Source organism: Carassius auratus, chromosome 5 (assembly GCF_003368295.1).
Source record: "Carassius auratus strain Wakin chromosome 5, ASM336829v1, whole genome shotgun sequence".
NCBI lineage: Eukaryota > Metazoa > Chordata > Actinopteri > Cypriniformes > Cyprinidae > Carassius > Carassius auratus.
In genome coordinates this window covers 12943557-12966821 of record NC_039247.1, presented here as the reverse complement: position 1 = coordinate 12966821, position 23265 = coordinate 12943557, and the positions used below count along the sequence as shown (strand labels likewise).

The 23265-nt window shown below is 37.7% G+C and overlaps 1 protein-coding gene across 1 annotated transcript; it reads left to right on the top strand.

The window, feature by feature from the left end:
* Nucleotides 1-233: 233 nt before the first annotated feature.
* LOC113076140 (microtubule-associated protein 1B) lies at nt 234-23265 on the top strand. The gene is made up of 7 exons (XM_026248810.1): nt 234-571; nt 6652-6753; nt 14628-14710; nt 15328-15468; nt 15593-20663; nt 20850-21082; nt 21187-23265. Exons 1-7 carry the CDS (start codon nt 385-387, stop codon nt 21340-21342), a joined length of 5973 nt encoding a protein of 1990 aa, XP_026104595.1. The 5' UTR covers nt 234-384; the 3' UTR covers nt 21343-23265.

The following is a 23265-nucleotide window of genomic DNA, read 5'->3' as shown; positions in this document are numbered from 1 at the left end:
CAATATTTATTCAAAAGAAAATTAAATATTTTATGTTGTATTATTGAGATACTTTAGCAGTCACTGTTTCTGACATGCTTTCTGTTCAGTATCAAATAAATTAATTGGTATAATTGTTTTATAGAATATTGTCAAGATATTGTGATACAATCCACATCAACAAGTTAGACCAATAGGTTCCGCTTGGGCTCGTGCTGTTTTCTGATTTGCTGCATGACATCAGCTGGATGAGAGGAGAGGCAGCAGCGGTTCCTCATCACAGTCTGAGGATATAAAAGCCTGGGCCACTCCTTCTGCGCCCGCTGCACGGCTTCAGACAGCAGCTCACTTCAGACAGACAGAGTGAGCGAGTGTGTGTGAGTGAGTGAGTGAGTGTCTGAGAGAATGGCGACGCTAGTTGGTCCAGTAGAAACTCCTGCACCCTTCGGAGGTGTCAGTTGCATCAAGAACATGGCATCACCCACGGCCTCGACACATCACTTCGACGAGAGCAAATATTACCTGCTGGTAGTCATTGGGGAGCTGGTCACCGACGAGCATCTGAAGTGTGCCATTGCGGACATTGAGAAAGGTAGCGCAGCTGACACGAATAACGTGCAATACTTTAGTGCCATTTACCCCATTAATCTATTTGAAATGATTTTTGGATGCGTATGCCTTCTGCAGTTGCCTTTTTAAGTTAAATAATCTAACCTTGAAGTCACTTTGGGGTTGAAAAGGTGATTTGAATGGAGGAATCTAGCCACAAAATTCTGCTGACTGCAAGAAACTTTCCATGCATCGTGTTATTGGATTTCTTTGTTGTGTGAATATGTAGATGGCAACTGTAGCGCAACCCCTCCCTGTTAGTAGCTGGCGAGTGCCATCAAAGCGGTCGCATCGCGCCACCCCGCTTCCCAAAGACATCATCAGCATAACCACCATCGCACCATCACTGTTTTCGCAGGGCGTGCTGCTCTGTCCGATGATCCAGCTGTTGTTTTTGGCCAGACGAACTGTCTTACTTGTGTTGTGGGCTAGGATGATTCAGCACGCATATTTATAATGCGTCGATCAATGAGGCTCATCGCTCGTTTTGCGGGTTGGAGGGTCGTTATGGAGCATCGATCTGCTCTGCAGTCAGGAGTGCACCATCACCTTGGGTCTGCGTGGATTTGATGTTTCTTTGTTTCCCAAGCTCGTGTTTTTCTCAGTAGCCTATACCCCTGTCTTGTTTTTGCGATTCTTGTGGGAATCACCCTAAATAACAATTTTCAGTAAATAATTAATTCAGTTTAATCGAATCACTGAGTGAATTCATCATATATTAAATATCTAGCTGTATTGTATAGCTAGCAACCCAGCAAGCAATAGCCGTCATTTCAACGTCTGGGTTAAATATAGACCAGATATAGTCCGGCTATGTGTAACCCACTTTTAGCCCAAATAACATTTAATCTGGATAAATATATTTTTTTTGCAAAATAACTTGTGAGATGTATGATATTCCATCATGTACGCAGAGTCTAACGTGATTACAAGTTGTTTGGCTTACTTTATTTTACATGTTATATGTGTAGGCTGTGCGTAGCCACGATTTAGCTCGTATTCAGACCCGGCTATTGTAGCCCACTTTTTGTCAAAACTGATTAATTGTATTTTTTGGCCAGGCAGTGCATGAAATGGTTAATATTCAATCATGTTCGCATTGGTATGATATCAAGGTTCAATACGTCATTTCACGGCATGGTAGATCACGATTTAGCTCCGAATTGGACGGGCTATATGCGGTCTGCTTTAGCCCACCTGGCGAAATTATTGCAATCTGGGCTCAGATATAGACCAGCGACCTAGAATATTAGTCTTTGAAATGTTTTCGCTTACACAGCTTAATATATATTTTCTGTCAAACATTCATACACAATCTACGATAAAAATATCTAATCAAATGCAATTGCATTTCCCAACCGCTAGATGGCACAATTGAAACACTACTGAGACATGTCTACTGGAACTAATGCCATTGCGTGACTAGATCACTTAAGCCAAATCTCGCGATAAACATTTCCGCCATTTTATTTTACACGAGGCAGCTGTCGGAGAGCAACGGGTGAGCAACAGTCTGAGTGAAAACCTTCACATTTCTACTTCGATCTTGTAAGTATGCGTGTTATTTTTGATATGTTTATTGTTTAAATTAGTTAGCTGTTATAATGTGTAGAAACCGTGACATTTTAACATTAACATTGCAGAGTACTACTTTTCTCCAAAAAGTTAACGTTACCTGCACGTGTTATTGCAAATGTATCTAAATTCAATGAATGTGGTAAGCATGAAACTATGAAACTTATCATTACTATTTTTGTATTATTATAAAGATACCAGTATATCTTTGTATTTAAATTAGAGTTGATTTAAAGCAAATTTTGTAAGTACTTTACATAAAATTTAACAGCAGCATAGTGCAACATGAAAAGAAAAAAAAAAAAAAATCCTCTCCATTTAATAAAAGGTAGTGGCAAACATAAGTCTTTAAACTTGTTTGTAAATAATTAAAATATGCAGCATACATTCAGTTTTCAGTGAATTTGTTTCAGATATAAATTTGAATGCTGCTTCTCCATGTTTTGTTTTGACTTTGGAGATATAAAAGTAGCTGGGTACTGTCCCAGATGTCCTGAGAGGTCTGCTCTGGATGGTTCATAGTGCATCACAAGATTAGAAATTTACTTTGGCCTTAAAATGTTAATTTAATAACCAACTGTAGTTGTTGGATATTAATTTTTTGACAGATAGCCAGTGTAAAAACCTCAGAACTGGAGTGATGTAATCCACTTTATTTGATTTAAAGACACTGTTTATTGGAAATCATCCTGCAATCAGTCAACAAAGTACAGCAATTGAATATACAGAACACTTGTCAGTGACTACCATTAAATGTCTTGTTACCAACATTCATCAAAATATATTTTTTTGTGTGTGTTCAACAGAAGAAAGCCATACAGGTTTGGAACCAAGTGAAAGTGAGTAAATGATTACATGTTGTTGTTTTTATTTTTTTTTAAGTGAACTACGCCTATAAGTATTTTTTAAGTTTATTAGAGTTATATGAGTAAGTGATAAAGAATGATTTATAATGATAGTTCACTTTGAAATTAAATTGATATGTTTAAGCTTACCTTATGGGCATCCAAGATGTAGGTGTCTTTGTTTCCGCAGTAGTTTCAATTTTTATATTTTTAGGTCAAACTGTTCTTGTCTGTCAGTCATATAATGCAGATATGGTCACCACCTGAAAGAGCATGCACAGAGAAGTCCAAATTAAACAATTCCCCACCATACACACTGATAGCCTAAGACACGAAACGAGCGGTTTGTGTCAGAAAACGAACAGTATTTATATCGTTTTACCTCTTATAACACAGCAACGTCGAAGTGATCTGAGGGCGCGCGTGCTTCGGTGTGTGCGCATTCTGGGCTGGCTTAGTCTAAGTGCGGCGCTTGCGCAAATTAAGCCAGAACACGGACGCATCACACACCTGGAAGCACGCGAGCCCTCATATCACTTGGACGTGGCTGTGTACAAGAGGTAAAAACAATATAAATACTGTTCATTTTCTCACACAGACTGCTCGTTTCATGTCTTAGTCCATCAGTGTGTACTTACGATGGGGAATTGTTTAATTTGCACTTCTCTGTGCATGGCCTTTTTAGGTGGTGACCATAGACCTGCATTATATGACTGACAGACAAGAATAGTTTGACCTAAAAAATCAAAGTTGAAACTACTGCGGAAACAAAGACACCTACATCTTGGACGTCCTTAAGGTAAGCTAAAACATACCAAAATTTAATTTCAAAGTGAACTATCCATTTAAACTTGAGGGAAGAACTAAAGTAGAAATGAAAATAAAATCTGTTTTCACCTTCATTTTAATGATAACTAAAAAAAATACTGTATTTCAGTTTCAAAACACATTATGGTAGTAGTCAGACATGTCTTGGGATAACAGTGTTACATAATCAATTATAATGTTAATTTTATTTCCATATTCAGAAGTTATGGATCCCAAATATCTAAGAGAATGGCGTCGCTTGAGAGATCGAGTTAATGCTCTTGCTGAAAATTAATAGGTCATTTTCATTGCCATTTAAGTGAAATTACAGAACTTGCATATATGAGCTTGATAAAAATGAACATTCGAGAAGAAAATTTCAGATATATATGTATATGTGTGTATGTGTGTGTCTGTATAGCCTATATATGTGTGTATATATATATATATATATATATATATATATATATATATATATATATGCCTTGTACAGAATTGTTCAATACGGTATCGTTACACACCGTATTGCATCACCACTACGCGAGCAAAAATGTTCAATTATTGATATTAATTATAATATTGATATAAATTATTGTCTATATTGATATAAATTATATAGTCTCAATCTATATTCTGTTAACTCTATCTATTAAATCATCCTAGCAAAAGTGATTGACTAATTAGTTAAAAAGGATTGTAAACAATGTTCTTCTTGAGCAATAATTCTTTCCTTTTTCTCATTTGGCAGACGCAGTGATGACCAGATTCCATCAGCTATGGAATGTGAAATAAAAAAATGCTATTTCTAATCATTTCAAACAAGCACCAGGGAGGGCAGGGGGTGGGGGTTATGGATCTAAAGTAAACAGTTAATTCTTAAAAATTAATTGTTTTACATATTTTTCCAATGTTTTTTATTTGTTCATTTTTATGTTTGAATGTTGTCCAAGTTGTTGTTGTCTATATAATTGTTCAAAATAAATCCCTTTATATTCAATTAGTTTGGATGGATTTTCATTTATGAGAACCTGTTATATTTGAGTGAAAAGAATCCTTATGCCTCATTTTGTTGTCTATTACATGTATATGTAGTGTAATGGATGACTAGTCTATTCTTGGGCTATGGTTAGACGTCTATTAGATTTTCACTGATAGCCCAAAATCAGCCTTGTTTTAGCCTAGACCCATATTGCCTGTCTATTAGACGTATGTAGTTGTTTAGCGGTCTAATTGATGACTAGTCTATTCTTGGGCTATGGTTAGACGCCTATTGGACGTATAAATATAGTCGTTCAATAGCTTTCTGATTGTCTATTCTTGGGCTATGGTTAGACGTCTATTAGACGTATATATGTAGTCATTCAATAGCTGTCTATTCTTGGGGTATGTTTAGACGTCTATTAGATTTTCACTGACAGCCCAAAATTAGCCTCGATTTAGCCTAGACGTCTCGGCTGTGTTTAGACGGCTATTAGACGTCTATTAGACGCAAAATTGCTTGCTGGGAAGTATGGCACTTCATCAGACCGAGAGACATTGTTGCTGCTCATCCTGATTTATTTCCATCCTACATTCTACTCACTCCTTTCTGGTCCGACACCGGCTTGTGGGCGTGGCTCGGGCCGCACTGCAGTCCCTACGGAAAGTCAGAAGGACCCGTGTTCCTGCCAAAAAAGGTGTTTCAGTTTAGTGATGGGACGTTCGAGTCGTTTCCGCTAACAACAGCAAATTCAAGTCAAGTATAGACGTAAAAAAAAAAAAGTTTAGGCGTAATTAGGCTTTGTCTTCACTTGGTCCTGCATCCAAATGTTACATTTTTATTACTAGTAACATGTAGGCTGTGTGTGTCCATAGATCTTGTTGCAACGAAGGCCTATTAGTTAAACCTTTTGTGTAGGCTATGTGTTGATAATACTGTCATAAACGTATTTCCAGTAGGCATAAGATTTTACATTTCTGCGATTTTGATATTAAATTTGAACCCCAATCAGGTTGACTAGCGCTAGATAGCTCGGTTCAATGAGTTCACGATTCACTCCGGTGAATCATTCAGAGCGATTTGGTTCAACTGATTCATTAAAAAGATCCGACTCAGAAGATCGAGTTGAATGAATCAGATAGTGGTAGTTACTTTTGTGGATTATCAGGGAATCATAATCCCTTTTGAGTGTGACAATGCGCAAGAATAAGAATAAGACTTTCATCTGCTCTATCAGGAGGCATTAGTATCACTTTGATGATATCTCTGCTTCCATACTGAACAATGGACGATTGTTCAGAATTGCTTGTTACCAGGTTCACCTTATTGGAAGCTTCACTGCTGTTTATTGTGATAAGCAAAAGGCTACTGAATTGAATTGGGAAATATTTATGCGATTGTTTTGTGGAACTTTATGAGTAAATGAGATTGGGCAATTCACAGGCAGATACTGTAGCCTAGCACTTCATTCTGATCTCGAGAAATGTTCTCTTCAGCAAACAATTTCTCTTCTGGCTAACCATTGATCAAAAAGAGAATTAGAACAGATATCTGGTCTCAGAACATTTCATAGATATTTCCATACATTGATTGACGTTTGTGTGTGAATCAGCAGAGCATGGCATTTAGTTAATGTGAATTTAGTGATGATACTGGGCTTCAATACAATATATAGGAAAGATCTAAACCTCAATTTGATTTTTTGAATACCTTCCCTTTTAGACTAATCCATAGTACAGTCAATTATGTTATTTCAACATGCCCAATTGAGTTTCAGATCTCTCCCTAGACCCTAGTGATGATCTGTAAAAAGTGCAACATATTTTGTGTTTTCACACTTTGCCCTCTGATTTGCAGGAATTCGTTCATGGGACACAAACCTGATTGACTGTAACCTAGACCAGGAGCTGAAGCTTTTTGTTTCACGACACTCTGCCAGGTTTTCAGCCGACGTGAGAGGTAGGCTAAACATGATCTGCTCACTTCTTATCCCTTTAGCCAGCTCAAAACTCTTACATAGCAATTTATGATAACCTAATATTAAATATTTAAAACACTAGCAAGCCCAAAGTTCAATAGTGGTACATTAAAGAGTAATTTTGTACTGTTTATTTTCCCAATATAAAAATGAGCATTGTCATGATGTAGCAAAATTTCGCATTTGTTACAAGGTCATTAAAACTTCTTAAAAAGCAGCTAGAAAATCTGCTTAAAAAAATATACTGTCTATAAATATAGACAGGAAAAGTCCAAGTGACATCATTTCAGTGCCACCTAAATCAGCTTGTTGGCGATGAAAGATGTGACAATCACTTCAGCGGTTCGGTGCCTGAATCTGACTCCATTACACCTGTTTAATTTTTTTCCATCATGGTTTGCTCTGTGACTCTTCTGACCATCCCTATCACAAGAGCAAAATGTTTTGTTACGTAATGTCATGCTTCAGCTGTTAAGTAAATGTGAAGTGAGTCTTATCAGCTAATTAGCATGTAAACAATGGTGAGATAACCACAGTGTTCAGAAATTTTGTTTCCTATTTATTTTTATCTTTAAGCCTCTTCTTTGTCTAAAGTCAGCTCATATTTGCTTTTACATTATGATGTTTTTGTGAGTTCTTGATTCATTATTTTGATGGAGATAAAAGAGGGGGATAGATGGTCTGCCTGAAGCTCTGTCTGGATCAAACCCTGTCCCTGGTGTCCACTCCCTGCACACTCGCTCTGTCTGTCTGCCTCTGGATCTTTTGTTTCCTCTATTTTCTCCTTTTTCCTCTCTCGTGCTGAATTGCTGCAAGGGATAAAAAGCTAGATATAAGATAATTAGCTGAAAAATGAATGACAATGGGTTTGTCTCCCTTTGAACTCAAGGCTTCACACATAGGGTTTCAAATGCAGTCAGACATGTACAGTAGAATAAAATGTAATTTTTTTCACAAAACAGCAGTAAATTGTGGGAGTTTAACCATAATGGAAATATCTTCCAGAGAGACACTCAGTCTGCTAAAGTAAGCAAATGATGAGCCAACACTGACCTTTAATGACTGAAATGTGATCTGTGCTTGAACACACACACACACAGCACTGTAGCTTAATAGCACAATAACTTACACTCACCATGACTGTCTCCTTGATTATATATGTTAATGCAAGAAGCACTTGGGAGTCTTCCGGTATATCCATTGGGCAGCAAAGCTCATTACTTTGATGTTCTTATTTACTCATCTGAATGGCTGTTGGAGGAGGACAAAACATGAATATATCATTGGCTGCTAATCCCCCCTTTTGGACAAATATGACACATGTAGGTGTTGGTTCATTTCCATAATCAGAGGAATTTGCATTGTGCCACTTTGACCACTAAGCCTTCTGAGTGCAAAGCCATAAACTGTCCACTACTACTTTCAAAGGATTTTCATTTAATTTAGTCTTTAATAGTTTATTACAGGATTTTTCTTGTAGGGTTAGACAGATTAGACAGATAAAAGGGGCCAGGGAGAGGTTTGAGTTATTAGTAGCTAGCAGGGTGTGGGGCAAAATATAAATCATTTAACAGGCCTGCGAAGAGTACAGGGAGACTCACACACACACATATATTTGCATTTATTAATTTAGTAGATGTTTCTATTCAAAGCAGTGCACAAATGAGAAAAAAACATTAAGATCAAACTAAGAAAAAATATATATATATTTTTTGAGAAATAAGAATGCAAGCACATGGTTATTCACATAATTCACAAGGATAAAGGTCAGACAAAATTTATACAAGGTTTATACAAAACACCACCCCAATGCCTTTGAAATGCTCAGAATCCCCATCAGAATCGCTAACAGAAGATGAGTCACAGTGCGAAACTCTGAAAAGAGATTACAATAAAAAATAAAATAAAAAAAGATGAGAAAGCACTTGAAAGGATGCTTGAGGAAGAATTATGAGAGAGGTAATATCTGTGAGGCTCAGGAGATAAAAGGAACATGGAGGATCCCTTTGCTTCTGAAGTACTTCAGGGCCTTTAGAGGATAAACATATTGTAGCTGAACTTTGACTTTTCCATTGCTTTGAGTCGAGACTAAGGCTTACATTTTGCCTGGAGGTTCAAAATTAGATCAGATATCATAGTCCAGCAGATTCGCACAGCATTAGACAGTGCAGTATGTAATCAATAATAATGAATCTGCTTCTGTAATGTAATCAATAAGCACTTAACAAATGACTGCACTGTCTACTGTATATTCCCATGCAGTCTTTTCATCTGAAATTATGCAGTATTATTAATATGAACAATATTAAATATATACTGGCTATATGATACATTATTATATCATAATATAAAGTATACTACTTTGTTTAGGTTTCCTTCAACAACTTGACAATCTAAAGGAATAGTTCATTCAAATATTTAGTCATTTACTTACCCACATGTTGTTCCAAACATTTATGAAATATAATGAATATCCAGTAAATTTCACCACAGTTTTATAGTAAAGTCCTGCTGTCCTATGCGTGTTTGCAAGTTATAGATTTTTGTCATAATAACTTTGATTTAAAAATAAAAATGAATTGATATAACATAAAGCACTGTAAAAATAAAAGTAACTTGATTAGTTTTGATTCTACTTCTATTTTTATATTTGAGGCCTTTGGGAGATGCTTTTATCAAATTGAATTCACAGACATGGTCTACAGACAGCAACCATGCAATTCTAAACATATTGTGAGTAAAAGAACTCACTAGCTATAATTCATACAAATAACAGATAAAGAGCATTTTATGTCATGATTAGAATAGAGTAATACAGGTATGTATTGCATGAAGCTTTTTGTGCAACATGCCATTTGTTCAAAGAGGATTCTGCTGTGGTAGTTTTTAGTGTCAGTGTTGTATTTTAGTTAATGAGACTATGGGAGTTAATGTTTTTAAGAGGAACTGTGATGGGGGAGACCGGGTATGGTTGTAACTTTGGGAGAGTTGTAACAACACCAATTCTACCAATAAGTCAAGTCACCTTTATTTATATAGCGCTTTATACAATACAGATTGTGTCAAAGCAGCTTCACAGTTTTAAAACAGTAAAAATGTGTGCTGATAATGCAAGAGGACAATATAAAACAATCAGTTTATCAGTTAAAGTCAGTTCACTGTTGATTAGGGATAAACTAGAAGTCCTATGACAATTTCATTATTTACCCACTTCCTCCCAGATCCTATATGAATGATGTGCATTTTTACTTTCTCAAAAAAACCTCATTCTGTATGATTCATAAGCGTTTTGAAAAATGGGGATTTTCTTGTAATACCTTGGGCTGTGATATTCTTGAAGAGGCCTTTTGTAAACAAACTCAAAAATTCAGCGAGTTACAGATGCAGAAACAAAAACTGTTACAGCCATACTCTGTCTCTCCCTAAGTGGTATTGATATTTCTAACTATTCATATGTGTGTTCGAAAGGGCTCTGCTATGCCCTATTCAAAGTCCTATTTTGGCATCGAAAGGACAGGACAGAGTTGGAGAGAGACAAAGTGAGGTAGAAAGTTAAGTTCATGTTCATGGCATTGTGTTTGTGTGGATGCTTTGTTTGTGCGTTGTGTTGAGTGTCATTGGATGAGGCTGCCTGCCCAAAGGGTGTTCAGTCTGTATTAGTATCAGAGACAGTGAGAGTTGAGATCAGGACAAGAGGGGTGCAGGACTGGTTTGGGTGAGTGTGGCAACACAAAACTAGTGTAAGTTAAACAATACAAAGGGTCAAAATGCTGGTGGCGGTTCGTAAATGCTTAATGTTCCCTGCTCATGCGGGAATCTTCTTCCGACTGGATTGTCCTAAGTGGTTATGTTTTGGGGAGGGGGAATTAGGGAAAATGTCTTTGATTTATATGTTGATTGTTTCCCATTAAGTATAATGCATATAATAAGTGCCATTGCACTGAGTACATCACACTATATCACTATTATTAACCATTCATCCATGCTTCTTTTTCCACTCCACTCTGTTTTCCCACTAAAAGTTTAACAGATATATTTACTTAGCCATATAGGCTTTCTATGAACTTGATTGAACTATTCACACTTTATATCATTGCCACAATTTGTCACAATCCCCAGCCCTAACATGCACTAATGCTTTTGAAACACATTTGACAAGCTTGTTAAATATTAATCTTAAATGTATTTAAAAAAAAAAGAAATACATTTTATTTTATTTTTCATGTTTTTAATTTATTTATTTATTTATTTTTATACAAAGGCTTTACATTTCTAAATAGTATTTTGTATTTCAAATACATAATTTAATTGCATGTATATTAAATACTGCCCATCACTGTGAGAGGGATAAATTAAATAAAAAAATACATTTAAAATTAAAACATTTACACACACTGATATTGTTCCATACCTGTATGCCATTCTTTTTGCTGTTGAACACAAAAGGAGATATTTAAAAAAATGTTTAAACTGTATTAGTCTATAAAATTGAAGTCGATCGGGTCCAAAACAACAGTGAGAGGGCGGAGAAAAAGAGGAAAACGTTTCAATGTCAGATTTGGAAAATCAAGGTATGGTGGGGAATCATTTCATCCTAAAAGCTCCATTTTACTCATCCATGTGAATAATAGTTGGTGGCAGCACCTACATTATCCAAGGGCAGAGGAAAACTATTGACCGTGCCGTAATTTGTTCGAACTGTAGTTCGCATCACTGATTCTAATAAAAAAAATGTATCTTCATCTCTTTGGAGTTCCTGACAGCAGCTGTTTTTGTCACATAAATGGACTTCCCCCCTGGTGTGAGACTGGCCCTGTAATGTTGCCGCTTTTCTGCTTGCGTGAGTCTGGGTGTGTGCTGTGCAGTTGGAATAGCATTCATGACAGGTTACTGCCATCTCAGCCATTTTAGGAGACCTGCCCGGATTTAGAGGTGTAAAGGGAAAATAAATTAGGTTAGAAGAGATTCATTCATTACCAATACACAGCTTTCTATGTTCTGAAGAATGTCTGGAGCTAAACTAGAGCAGAGAGTACTGCAGTGAAATGACTGCAACACCTCCAAACACCCCTGTAGAGAAGAAGTGCATCAAGTATGCTCCACTTGCTATGCAGATGTCAATTTCAGCCGAGTCAGATGCATTGTATTTCCCTTGTTTAATTCATTCTTCCATCCCATAGCTCCTCCCTCCCATCTACATACTGACCGCGATAAAGCAGATTCTCCCAAAGGAACTCTAGATCCCACTGTTAATGATCAAAAAGAGATTGGCATGTACTGGGATGTGGAGTCTCAGATATGCTGCATACCTACTTAAAAAAAAAAAAAATTATTGGGAGCAGATGCATGTAAAATGTAATATGAAACACTTTTTAACACTAATTAATCACTACCCTTGGGAAAAGTCTCACACATTCCATTGTTGTTGCCCTCGTCTGTCCACATTATTTCTCTGAAATACTACTAAACATGAACTGACTGAGTCAGTCTATGTAATCTTTAAAATATTTTGTCTGTGTACATATATATTTTGTGGAGAGCTGTACGAAAAATCTAACAATGCAGGGGAAATAATGATGAGGGAATGTGCAAATGAATCAATTCAGAGCGTTAATGATGACTCTGCAGGTGGGAAACACACCTGGATTTATGCACACACACACATACAGACTCCCACAAACATACTCAGTCCTAATGAGAACAGTCCTTAATACCCACACAGAACCTACAGATATATCAAACAGGTTGATGAGAGAAAAACAATAAATATATTTTTTGTAGACCCCTCTGAGGTTTAGGTAAGACATTGGGTCACATTCACTATAACTGCTAATATAGTTTTTTTCCAACACAGAAAAGGTTCTTATGCAAAGTTTCCAAACGCATATACATTTCTTCTCAATGTCAGTGTATCTGGACTATTCTAAATTAAGGGAGCATGTGCCTGCAGTTAGTAATACCATAATGCATCATACCAAATCCAGAACAGTGAGTTTAGGATATGTATGGATTATGTTTTTGTATTTCAAACTTATTTATGAATCATGCAATCTGTGTGAGTGTGTTTGCATGCAGGTTAACATACTTTAGTGAATGAGACCCAATATCTGCATTGTAAATTCCTTGGTGCACCAAAGCATGTAGCTTTTTTTACAAAAAATGTTGGCTGTGGTGTGACCAGTCATGTAAACGTTTGTGCACTGTTAAGTGCAAATGGAAAAATTGTGTGTGTCCTCGTGTTTTAGATTTAGATCTTGAAATTGTAGATATCGAAGGCCTTATTCTTCAGGCAATTTTCAGCACTTTTTGAGTGCGCAGGCACTGAACCTTTACAAACAACCTCAGAGGGGGGATTATGAGGCAATGAACAACAATTGTTGAATGAGTGAGGCTGATGTTACAGAAGGGGCTCACACACCTCTGCAGTAATAGCCAACACTCTAGTACTGACAGTGACAGACGGATTCCTGCAAGCTTATAGCCTCACTGCTTCTGGACAGCTTGATGAATTTATAATAGGATCAACTCACAAAGACAAAGAGATCTCACAAAGAGATCGTAAGGTTGAATTTATTTTGAGCCATTTGGGCAGGGGGGTGGGAAATATCAGATATTGAAAAATCAAAGGCAGAATTAGATTGTGATATACAAACCTGATTCCAAAAAAGTTGGGACACTGTACAAATTGTGAATAAAAACAGAATGCAATGATGTGGAAGTTTCAAATTTCAATACTTTATTCAGAATACAACATAGATGACATATCAAATGTTTAAATTGAGAAAATGTATCATTTAAGGGGAAAATGAGTGGATTTTAAATTTCATGGCATCATCACATCTCAAAAAAGTTGGGACAAGGCCATGTTTACCACTGTGTTGCATCCTCTCTTCTTTTATAACAGTCTGCAAACATCTGGGGACTGAGGACACAAGCTGTTCAAGTTTAGGAATAGGAATGTTGTCCCATTCTTGTCTAATACAGGCTTCTAGTTGCTTTCTATCTTCATTTTTATGATGCACCAAATGTTTTGTATGGGTGAAAGATCTAGACTGCAGGCTGGCCATTTCAGTACCCAGATCCTTCTTCTACGCAGCCATGATGTTGTAATTGATGCAGCATGTGGTCTGGCATTGTCATGTTGGAAAATGCAACATTGACCTATAGAGTTTTAGCCAGCAACGGTGAATGACACGGTGGATTGTGTTCACCGACAATGTTTTCTGGAAGTATTCCATCTAAGGCTCCGAAGATCAGGCATCCAGTATGGTTTTCTGGCCTTGACCCTTACTCACAGAGATTGTTCCAGATTCTCTGAATCTTTGGATGATATTATGCACTGTAGATGATGATAACTTCAAACTCTTTGCAATTTTTCTCTGAGAAACTCCTTTCTGATAGTGCTCCACTATTTTTCGCCGCAGCATTGGGGGAATTGGTGATCCTCGGCTACAAAAAATATTTTTTTTGAGATTTGTAAATTATTCAATTCCTTTTTAACTCACAATTTGTACAGTGTCCAAACTTTTTTGGAATCGGGTTTGTATGTCAGTCATGGTGTCAAAGGAAATGTATGGACAGGATGTACGGAGAAATTTCTCAGAGAAAAGGGAAAACTCCGCAGAAGCTTTTTCGTGTGCTTTTTTAATCATGAGGTGATTGAAAGAGAAAGGATGACAGGATGAAAGGAAGTTACTGGAGGAGGACAGAGGTTAATTATTTATCTGTGTCAATAGAGCATAAAGATGTCTCCTGTCTTTATGGTTCCTTAAGCTGCAGCATTGGTGTTTTGTGTTCAGTGAAGACAATTCTTAAAATATGTTGGCATATTCATAACATGCTATTTTATTTGCAGGACAAAAGAGTCTGCATCACAAAAGTAATGTTTTGGAGACAGTAGTGCTCATCAACCCTTCAGATGAAACTGTTAGCACTGAGGTAAACACCCTCTTTCTGTCTCTTTGTATTTTTAGAAATATATTTCAATGTCTGTTGCTAAAACATATCGCCTAGTATAAAAAAAAACACAAAAAAAATTATATATCTACAAAGATAAAACCTGTTAAATATTTTAATTCACTAATATGGCAGTATTTCAAAGAGTTCAAAAAGTATGTATTGGGTGTGTCACAGTTGCAGATAAACTAACAAATGCACAACACGCTCAAACACACAAGCTTTGCTTCCAAACTGTGACTGCAGTTTGACTCTGCATTAATAATATGGGAGAGCACTGCAGGTCTGACCCTGGCAGACTGCTTAGTACAGTCAATGGCAAAAAACTGGAAAACGCTGGCCCTGACAGAGAACAAGAAAGAGGAAAAGATTCACAGAGCTAAAGTAATACAATTCAGTAAAACTAAACCTTATAGAAGAGCTTATAGAAAAAAGTGTACTTGTTAGCTGAGTACTTCAAATATGGCATTTAAATCATTTAGAATAGCTTTCACATGCTGTGCTGGTTTGTTACAACAAATGCAAGCCATGATTTATTCAGATCAAGTCAGTGTTTAATGAAGATTATAATATTTTATAAACTTTCTGTCTACACTCAGGTACGTGTTATGGTCTCAGACAAAGCCCACCATAAGCTGCTTCTCCTAGCAGGACAGTGTTTTGAAAATACAGGCGAGCTGATTCTCCAGTCAGGCTCCTTTTCTCTCTCCAATTTCATTGACATTTTTACAGATCAAGAGGTGAGTGATTATTAGCTTTTTGCTTCGGTTTGCTTTATTTACCAGTTTTGTGACTGCTTTAGAGAAGAGATTCTCAAAAAAAGTAAAAAGTTTAGTGAAATGTTTCAATTCATTTGATTCACAGATTGGAGAGCTTCTAAGCACCATACATCCAGCCAACAAAGCCAGTTTAACTCTTTTCTGTCCCGAACATGGTGACTGGAAAAATTCAAACCTGGATAAACACAACTTGCAGGACTTCATCCACATGAAGCTAAACAACCCAACCATCCTTCCAGAAATGGAAGGTCTTTCTGAATTCACAGAGTACTTGTCAGAATCTGTAGAAATCCCATCCTCATTTGATATGCTTGAACCCCCAACTTCAGGTGGGTTCCTAAAATTATCCAAACCATGCTGTTATATTTTCCCTGGTGGACGGGGTGATTCAGCACTGTTTGCAGTTAACGGCTTCAACATGCTGATTAACGGTGGATCTGATAGAAAATCATGTTTTTGGAAGCTGGTACGACATCTGGACAGAGTGGATTCTGTTCTCCTTACACACATTGGAGATGACAACCTTCCTGGTATCAATAGCATGCTGCAGCGCAAAATAGCTGAACTTGAGGAGGAACAGTCACAGGGATCCACAGCTAACAGTGACTGGACAAAGAATATGATCTCACCTGATATTGGGGTTATGTTTGTCAACATGCCCCAGAACCTAGAAAACCTTGAGCCAAACTACAGGATTAGGAGAAATGCTGAGGAGGCATCTCTCACGCTGCAGTACCTAAACAAGCTGTCTTTAAAGCCTGAACCTCTGCATAGGAATACTGGAAATACAGCAGAACCAATTATACTTTTCCAGAAAATGGGGGTCGGAAAGCTTGAAATGTATGTTCTTAACCCAGCTGAGAATAGCAAGGAGTTGCAGTACTTCCTGAAAGAATGGACTGGTAGTGATAAAGACAAAGCCGCCATCTTGTTACCTAATGGAAAAGAATCAGAGCTTCCAATCTCATATTTGTCTTCCATCTCATCACTGATTGTGTGGCATCCTGCTAACCCATCAGAAAAAATAATCCGTGTTCTCTTTTCAGGCAATTCCACTCAGAATAATATTCTGGAAGGCCTAGAAAAACTTAAACACTTAGACTTCCTCAAACATCCCTTGATCACACAGAAGGAGCTTAATTCAAATTTAGCACCATCACTGAAACAAGCTAAGATGAAACACAAGACGGATAGTAAAGAGAGTCTGAAGTCCACATCAAAACCATCCCCAAGCAAAAATCTCCACAAAGAGTCCAAAGAAGAATCTCTTGAAAAACTAAAAACCTTAAGTAAAACTGACACTGTGGAAGCTCAAGAGCCAACACAAAAAACAGAGAAGAAAGAAAAAACACTTGTAAAAAAAGTGAAAACAGGGGATAAGGACATTAAAATCAAGACTGAACAACCACCCAAAATCGACACTCCAGAGAAAAAGAAAGTTGACATTAAACCAAAAACAATAAAGAAAGAAACAAAGAAATCAGTGGAAAAAAGTGAAGTTAGTAAAAAGGCTGAAAAACCCACACCCAAGAAAGAAGAAAAGGCCAAAAAAGAAGAGATGGTGAAGAAAGAGGTGGTGAAGAAAGAGGAGGTCAAGAAGGAAATTAAAAGACGAGACATTAAGAAAGATTCCTTATTAAAGGAGAGCAGAAAGGATGAAAAGAAAGAAACTCAAAAAGATGAAAAAGAACCTAAGAAAGATTTGAGGAAAGCCGGTAGCTTGAAAAAGAATGCCCCTAGCACACCTGAGGTGAAAAAACCGGCACCTAAACCAATGGTTGCAGCACGTGGCAAGGGCCCTGGTAGTCTCGTAAAATCCAAAGAAAAGTCTAAGCCCAAACCCACCAAAAAAGATGCTGGCAAATCAATGGAAGCACCTTCTGTCTCAAGTGCTACTGGTAAAGAACCTGCTGTTGAAACCAGTGTAACAGATGCAGTTGCAGTTGTTGAGGAAGAGAGGTCACTGATGTCTTCTCCAGAAGACCTCACTAAAGACTTTGAGGCTCTGAAAGCAGAGGAGATTGTTGAAGATGATGAAATCCTATCACAGACCAAAATAGATGATTCTGATCAAGGAGAGTTGATTAAGCATGAAGAAATAACTCCTTGCAAAGAGTCTCCAGAAGCAGCAGAGTCCCTGGATGAAGGAATAGCAACCACAGAAGCTGAGGAGGAATGTGCTGGTACTCCAGGAGATCTTGAACCAAATCAAAAAAGCAATGGTACCAGTGAAAAATTTGAAGATGAAGGAACAGGGTTGGAAGAGTCATCTGAGATTGGAGACTATGAGGAAAAGGGAGATACAGAGGAAGTGGATGAGCAAGATAGAGTAATATCTAAGTTAAAAGATGACAGAGAGCAAGAAGAGCAGGAAACCAAGGAAGGATCAGATTATGGTGCAGAAGAACCACAATATAGACATGACAAAGAAACGGAGTTGCAGAGTTTTGTTGTAACCACACCACCAAAGGTCTCTGAACCAGTATCTCCTGCTGTTTCTATTCATGATGAAACCCTACCAACGGGTTCAGAAAGTGAGGTTGTCTCTGATGATGAAAATCGAGATGAGCCACCAGAAGAATACACAACATCTGGACACACTCAATCTACAATTGAGATCTCAAGTGTCCCAACACCTATGGATGAAATGTCTACTCCAAGAGATGTAATGAGTGATGAGACAATTAATGATGAAAGTGATTCTCCCTCCCAAGATTTAGTTAAGTACGGTATGACTACAGATTATGAGAGAAAGAACCTTTCACCTCTCCAAGACCTACCTGAATTAGATCACTCCAAGAGCGATGCCACTGAGGGTCATGACTATCATGCATCAGCTTCGACCATTTCACCACCATCTTCACTGGAGGAAGACAAATCTGCCAAGGAGTTTTTAGCAAAAGACAAATTCTCTTTTGATTTAAACCAGTTCAGTGCTTCCACTACAACTTTGCCTTTTGTCAGGTCACCTTCTGTTGACCAAAATGTGAATGTTGACCATGTTCATGCAGGTGTATCTTCACCAATTGAACTGGGAACCACATTAGCTGGGATGTCAAAAGGAATGGAATCATACAGTCCAGATGAGAAAACCTTAGAGGGCCCTTTATCTCCTCAGTCCTCAGGTCACACACCTTACTACCAATCCCCAGTGGAGGAGAAAGCTGGCACTCTACCATCAGACAAAACACCTGAGCCCCAGGGTCCTATTATTGTTGACATCACAAGTGACAAGGAATATTCTCCCAGAGAAGCTAGTCCTATTGATGAAGCAGTACCTGTGTCACAAATGGGAAAGAAGCAATCACCAAGTTATGAAGCACATTTATCAACCACTTTTGAGGTTGACCACAAGACCCCAAGCCAAACTGACAATAATGATAAAAAGTTAGCAACTGATGACAGCTCTTCAGTTACATCTTTGCCACCAGCTAAAGTAGAAAGCCTTTCTGATACAAATCCTTTCACAACATTTAAAGAGGACAGCAAAATGTCCATATCTGAGGGGACCACATCTGGCACTCCAGTTGATGAAGTTGTTGCAGAGGACACATTTTTTCAGATTGCCTCTGCCTCAACAGCGTCATTTGCAACAAGTTCTTTACCAGAACCTACAACAGATCTCCATGCTGAAGTTAGCTCCCCACATTCCACAGAAGTGGAAGACTCTCTCTCTGTCTCTGTTGTTCAGACTCCGACCACAATGCAAGAAGCAGAAGTTTCCCCATCTAAGGAGGACAGTACCCGACCTATGTCAATCTCCCCTGATGTTTCCCCTAAAACAGCAAAATTGAGAATGCCACAACAGGAAACAAAATCCCCTGAGCAGTCATTGTCAGTTGAGTGTAGACAAGAATCCCCAGAACACTCATTTGTATTGGATTTCAGCAAGAAGTCACCAGATCATCCATTTGTAGGAGGAATGCAGCATACAGCCACTGAAAATGGTCCAACAGAAGTTGATTACATCCCCTTGGATGGAACCAATCTCATGGGAGAACAATGCAGACCTAGGGAAGATGGGGACAAGGCAGTGCTTTTCAGAGAGTCCGATAGTACCCAGGTTGCTTCTGTTTCCCCATCAGATGCCTCTCTGTCCACCCCATCAGTTACAACACCCTGCCAAATTACAGAGCCAAGAGAAGTTTCTTCAATTGTAGGACATTTCTCAGAGTCTGTTACTCCAAAACAGTCACCCCACAATCACTCTCCTTTATCTCCTGACTCATTGCTTGTTCTAGGCGTACCAAGCACCTCACATGAAGGAACAGATAAAGATAAACCTAGTTCCAGCTCATATTATGAAGAGACTGGTATGGATAAAATAGAGGATAGACTAAATCTGGAGAAGACTCTTCCAAAGGCCAGGTCACCCTCATCTCCTATAGTGCCATCTTGTTTTTCTCCAAAGACAGAAGAGCTTACACCTGGCTTAGGGACAAATTGTGATGGCGGGTCCATAGGGCCAGATACCTCAAAACAAAGCCCACCTGAGTCACGATCAGATGTGGATTTGTGTTTGGTGACCTCCTGTGAATACAGACATCCAAAGACAGAGCTTTCTCCATCCTTTATAAACCCCAGTCCTCTTGAGTACTTCATGAATGAGGAACATCCTTTGGAGGAGGAAAAGCCACTTGCTAGGTCTGGAGGAGGACCACCGCCACCTGGAGGGAAACAGCAAAGCAAGCAATGTGAGGAAACTCCTCCAACTTCTGTAAGTGAATCAGCGCCTTCTCAAACAGACTCAGATGTTCCTCCTGGCACAGAGGAGTGCCCATCAATAACTGCAGATGCAAATATTGACTCTGAGGATGACTCAGAAACACTACCAACAGATAGGACTGTCACTTATCGTCATGCAGACCCACCTCCAGTCATGCCCAGAGACCCCGCTCCTGCCGCTCCACATCCTGATGTCTGCATGGTGGATCCTGAGGTCCTTAAGGCTGAAGAGGCATCCCAAAAAGATGAAAGAGGGAAGCCAAAAAAGAACATCAGCAGCAAGACTAAGTCATCTGCAACAAAGAGCTTGTCAAAAACAAGTGCAATGAAAGAGTCTAAAGTGTCCTCTCCAAAAAAGACTACAGAAGATAAAGATGCCAAAAATGCTACTAATACCTCCGCATCAAGGGGAGTGAAAAGCAGTACTTCAGGTAACTTTAATTTAATACTCAGAGTTTAAAAATTTGAAATATACATTTGTATTATAACGCCTTAAAAATTACATTGTTATATGTCTGTAGTCTATAGCTTTTAAATAGTTGTTTATCTTTGCTTATAATATCAGAGATTACTGTATGTTTTTTATGTATATAAATAATATTTGTATTGTTGTTAAGGAAGCACTAAGTCCAGCAGTGGAACATCAGTACCTAACTGTCCTCCAATGTATATGGACCTAGTTTACATACCAAATCACTGCAATGCCAAGAACGTGGATGCTGAGTTCTTTAAACGGATCCGATCCTCCTACTATGTAGTCAGTGGTAATGATCCAACAGCACAGGAGCCTAGTAAGGCAGTTCTGGATGCTCTGCTGGAAGGAAAGAGCCAATGGGGAAATAATATGCAGGTACCATTATTCCTACAGTGGCCTGATTCATAATCCCTATTTATTTATTTATTTGTATAAATTAATGTTGTCTGACTTTATGACTTTACCTATCATATTGATAGGTTACACTGATTCCAACCCATGATACAGAAGTTATGAGGGAGTGGTACCAGGAAACCCATGAGAAGCAGCAAGATTTGAACATCATGGTTTTGGCAAGCAGCAGCACTGTGGTCATGCAAGATGAGTCTTTCCCTGCATGTAAGATAGAGCTGTGATTATCATGATCTAGATGTGGTAGAGGTTGGATGTTAGACAGCTAACAAATGAAAATCTTAGTGCACACATTCACAAAAGCAAATGTTTTGGATCACATTCCACATACTCAATAGAGGAATCAGTGAAATTGTCTAATACTTTTTGAGGTCTCAGGTTGTGAAAAAAGGTTGGATAGACACTGTTGACCACACAAAGACCAATTTTTGTTTGAATCAGACCTCCTTAACCCCACAAACAACCAGCAGAAGCTAAACTAAACTAAACAACTGACTAAATGCACACAGGAGTCGGTGGATGAACACTGTACTGAGCAGCTCCAATAAAACTGAACAAACTACAAATGTATTTATTTACAAACACATAAATGGATCACTGAAAAAGAACTCCTTATTTTAATGTTTACACCAAAGTTTGAGGGATTGTTTTAATGCCTTATTAAATTAACCTGAATGTACAACAAATATAATGCACTTATTATAAGAACAATTAAATGGTATGTATGATCCACAGTTAAATAAATATATCATAGGATGCAAAAGCTACATTAAAGATCATATTCCAGCTGCACTGAGTTGCATAAAACATGAATGTGAAGCTTGCTACCTTTGCAATTAAATGCAAAATAGAATATTTAAAAGACTCTCTTAAGAAAAAAAAAATTAATTATATGCCCATTATTAGTTGGAAATTTCATGAATTTTACACCAGCCTTTTTAATAGAGTAAAATATTAAATGTTTGAACTCTTAAAAAAAATGTTATTTATCAATTTGTACTAGTTAATATTAGCATTTATTTATGTTAATGTTTTTATCTGAGCAATGCACTTGTTCTATTTATTTGCTTTACTTAATGCCTAAATTATTTATAACAGAAACATTTGCATTTTTGGCATTCCTATTAAGTTAATCATGAAAAGAGATCTCTAAAATGCAAAACTCTTGTCGATTCAGTTGTCGAAGTTCAACATTTGTGTTTTCTTCTCTAACTCCAAATGGGGTTAATTATCCTTTTTAACTGAACATTTCACTCAATGTTGAGAGCTCTTCTGTATGCACTGTTCATCCAAATCTTATCCGTCTAAGAACTGTATTTTCTTAGCTTGTCAATGTTGCCAAGAAGAGCCATCCAGATTGTGGTACATTGAAAGTTGAGCAACTGAAAACTTTCCTTTCCTTAGGAGTATTTAATAAAATTTCACTGTACTATAATTATAAATAGTTTAGTGACGGAGTAAGTGGTGGGATGATATGTGCATGTGTAATGTATTATCCTTGACATTTCTCTGTGCTTTCTTTCACTAAGAGGGGAAACTCACTCTTTAGTGCCAACACATCACTGCAAGGATATGACAATTCATGATTGGAAAATCGTGAACTTGGATCTGGTTTCATGTATCTTAATGTCACTTTATTTAATCAATAACCATACAGTCATGAAAATATCATCTCACTGAAATATATTTGATTCCTATGACGCTATCACAGGATACAGATTTTACAGTTTACCAGAATCTACTTGACAATACAGGATTATGTCACAGGTTGTGCTGCTACTGCTTGAAATATTTTAGTTACAACATTATAACCAACAACATGTCAACAAAACAAACTACTGAGGAACTTGGTGCCATTGTGGCCCAACTCTTTTCAACAGCTCAGTGTAATAGTAAACTTGATACATTTAATAACTCAGAACTGGACGCATCTTAATTACATACTAACAGCAGCAATGGTTAACAGACTCTTCTAGCCACATGCTTCTGCAAAGTGCACTGTTGTTTATCTGCAAGACATCTATTACTAAATACAACACACACATCCAGTCTATCACTCCCCTCTTTGCTCTGATCCTCTGTAACACTTCACTTTCTCTCAAATCTTCACAACCCCTCTCGCTCACCTTGGGGTGCTAGTAAGAATA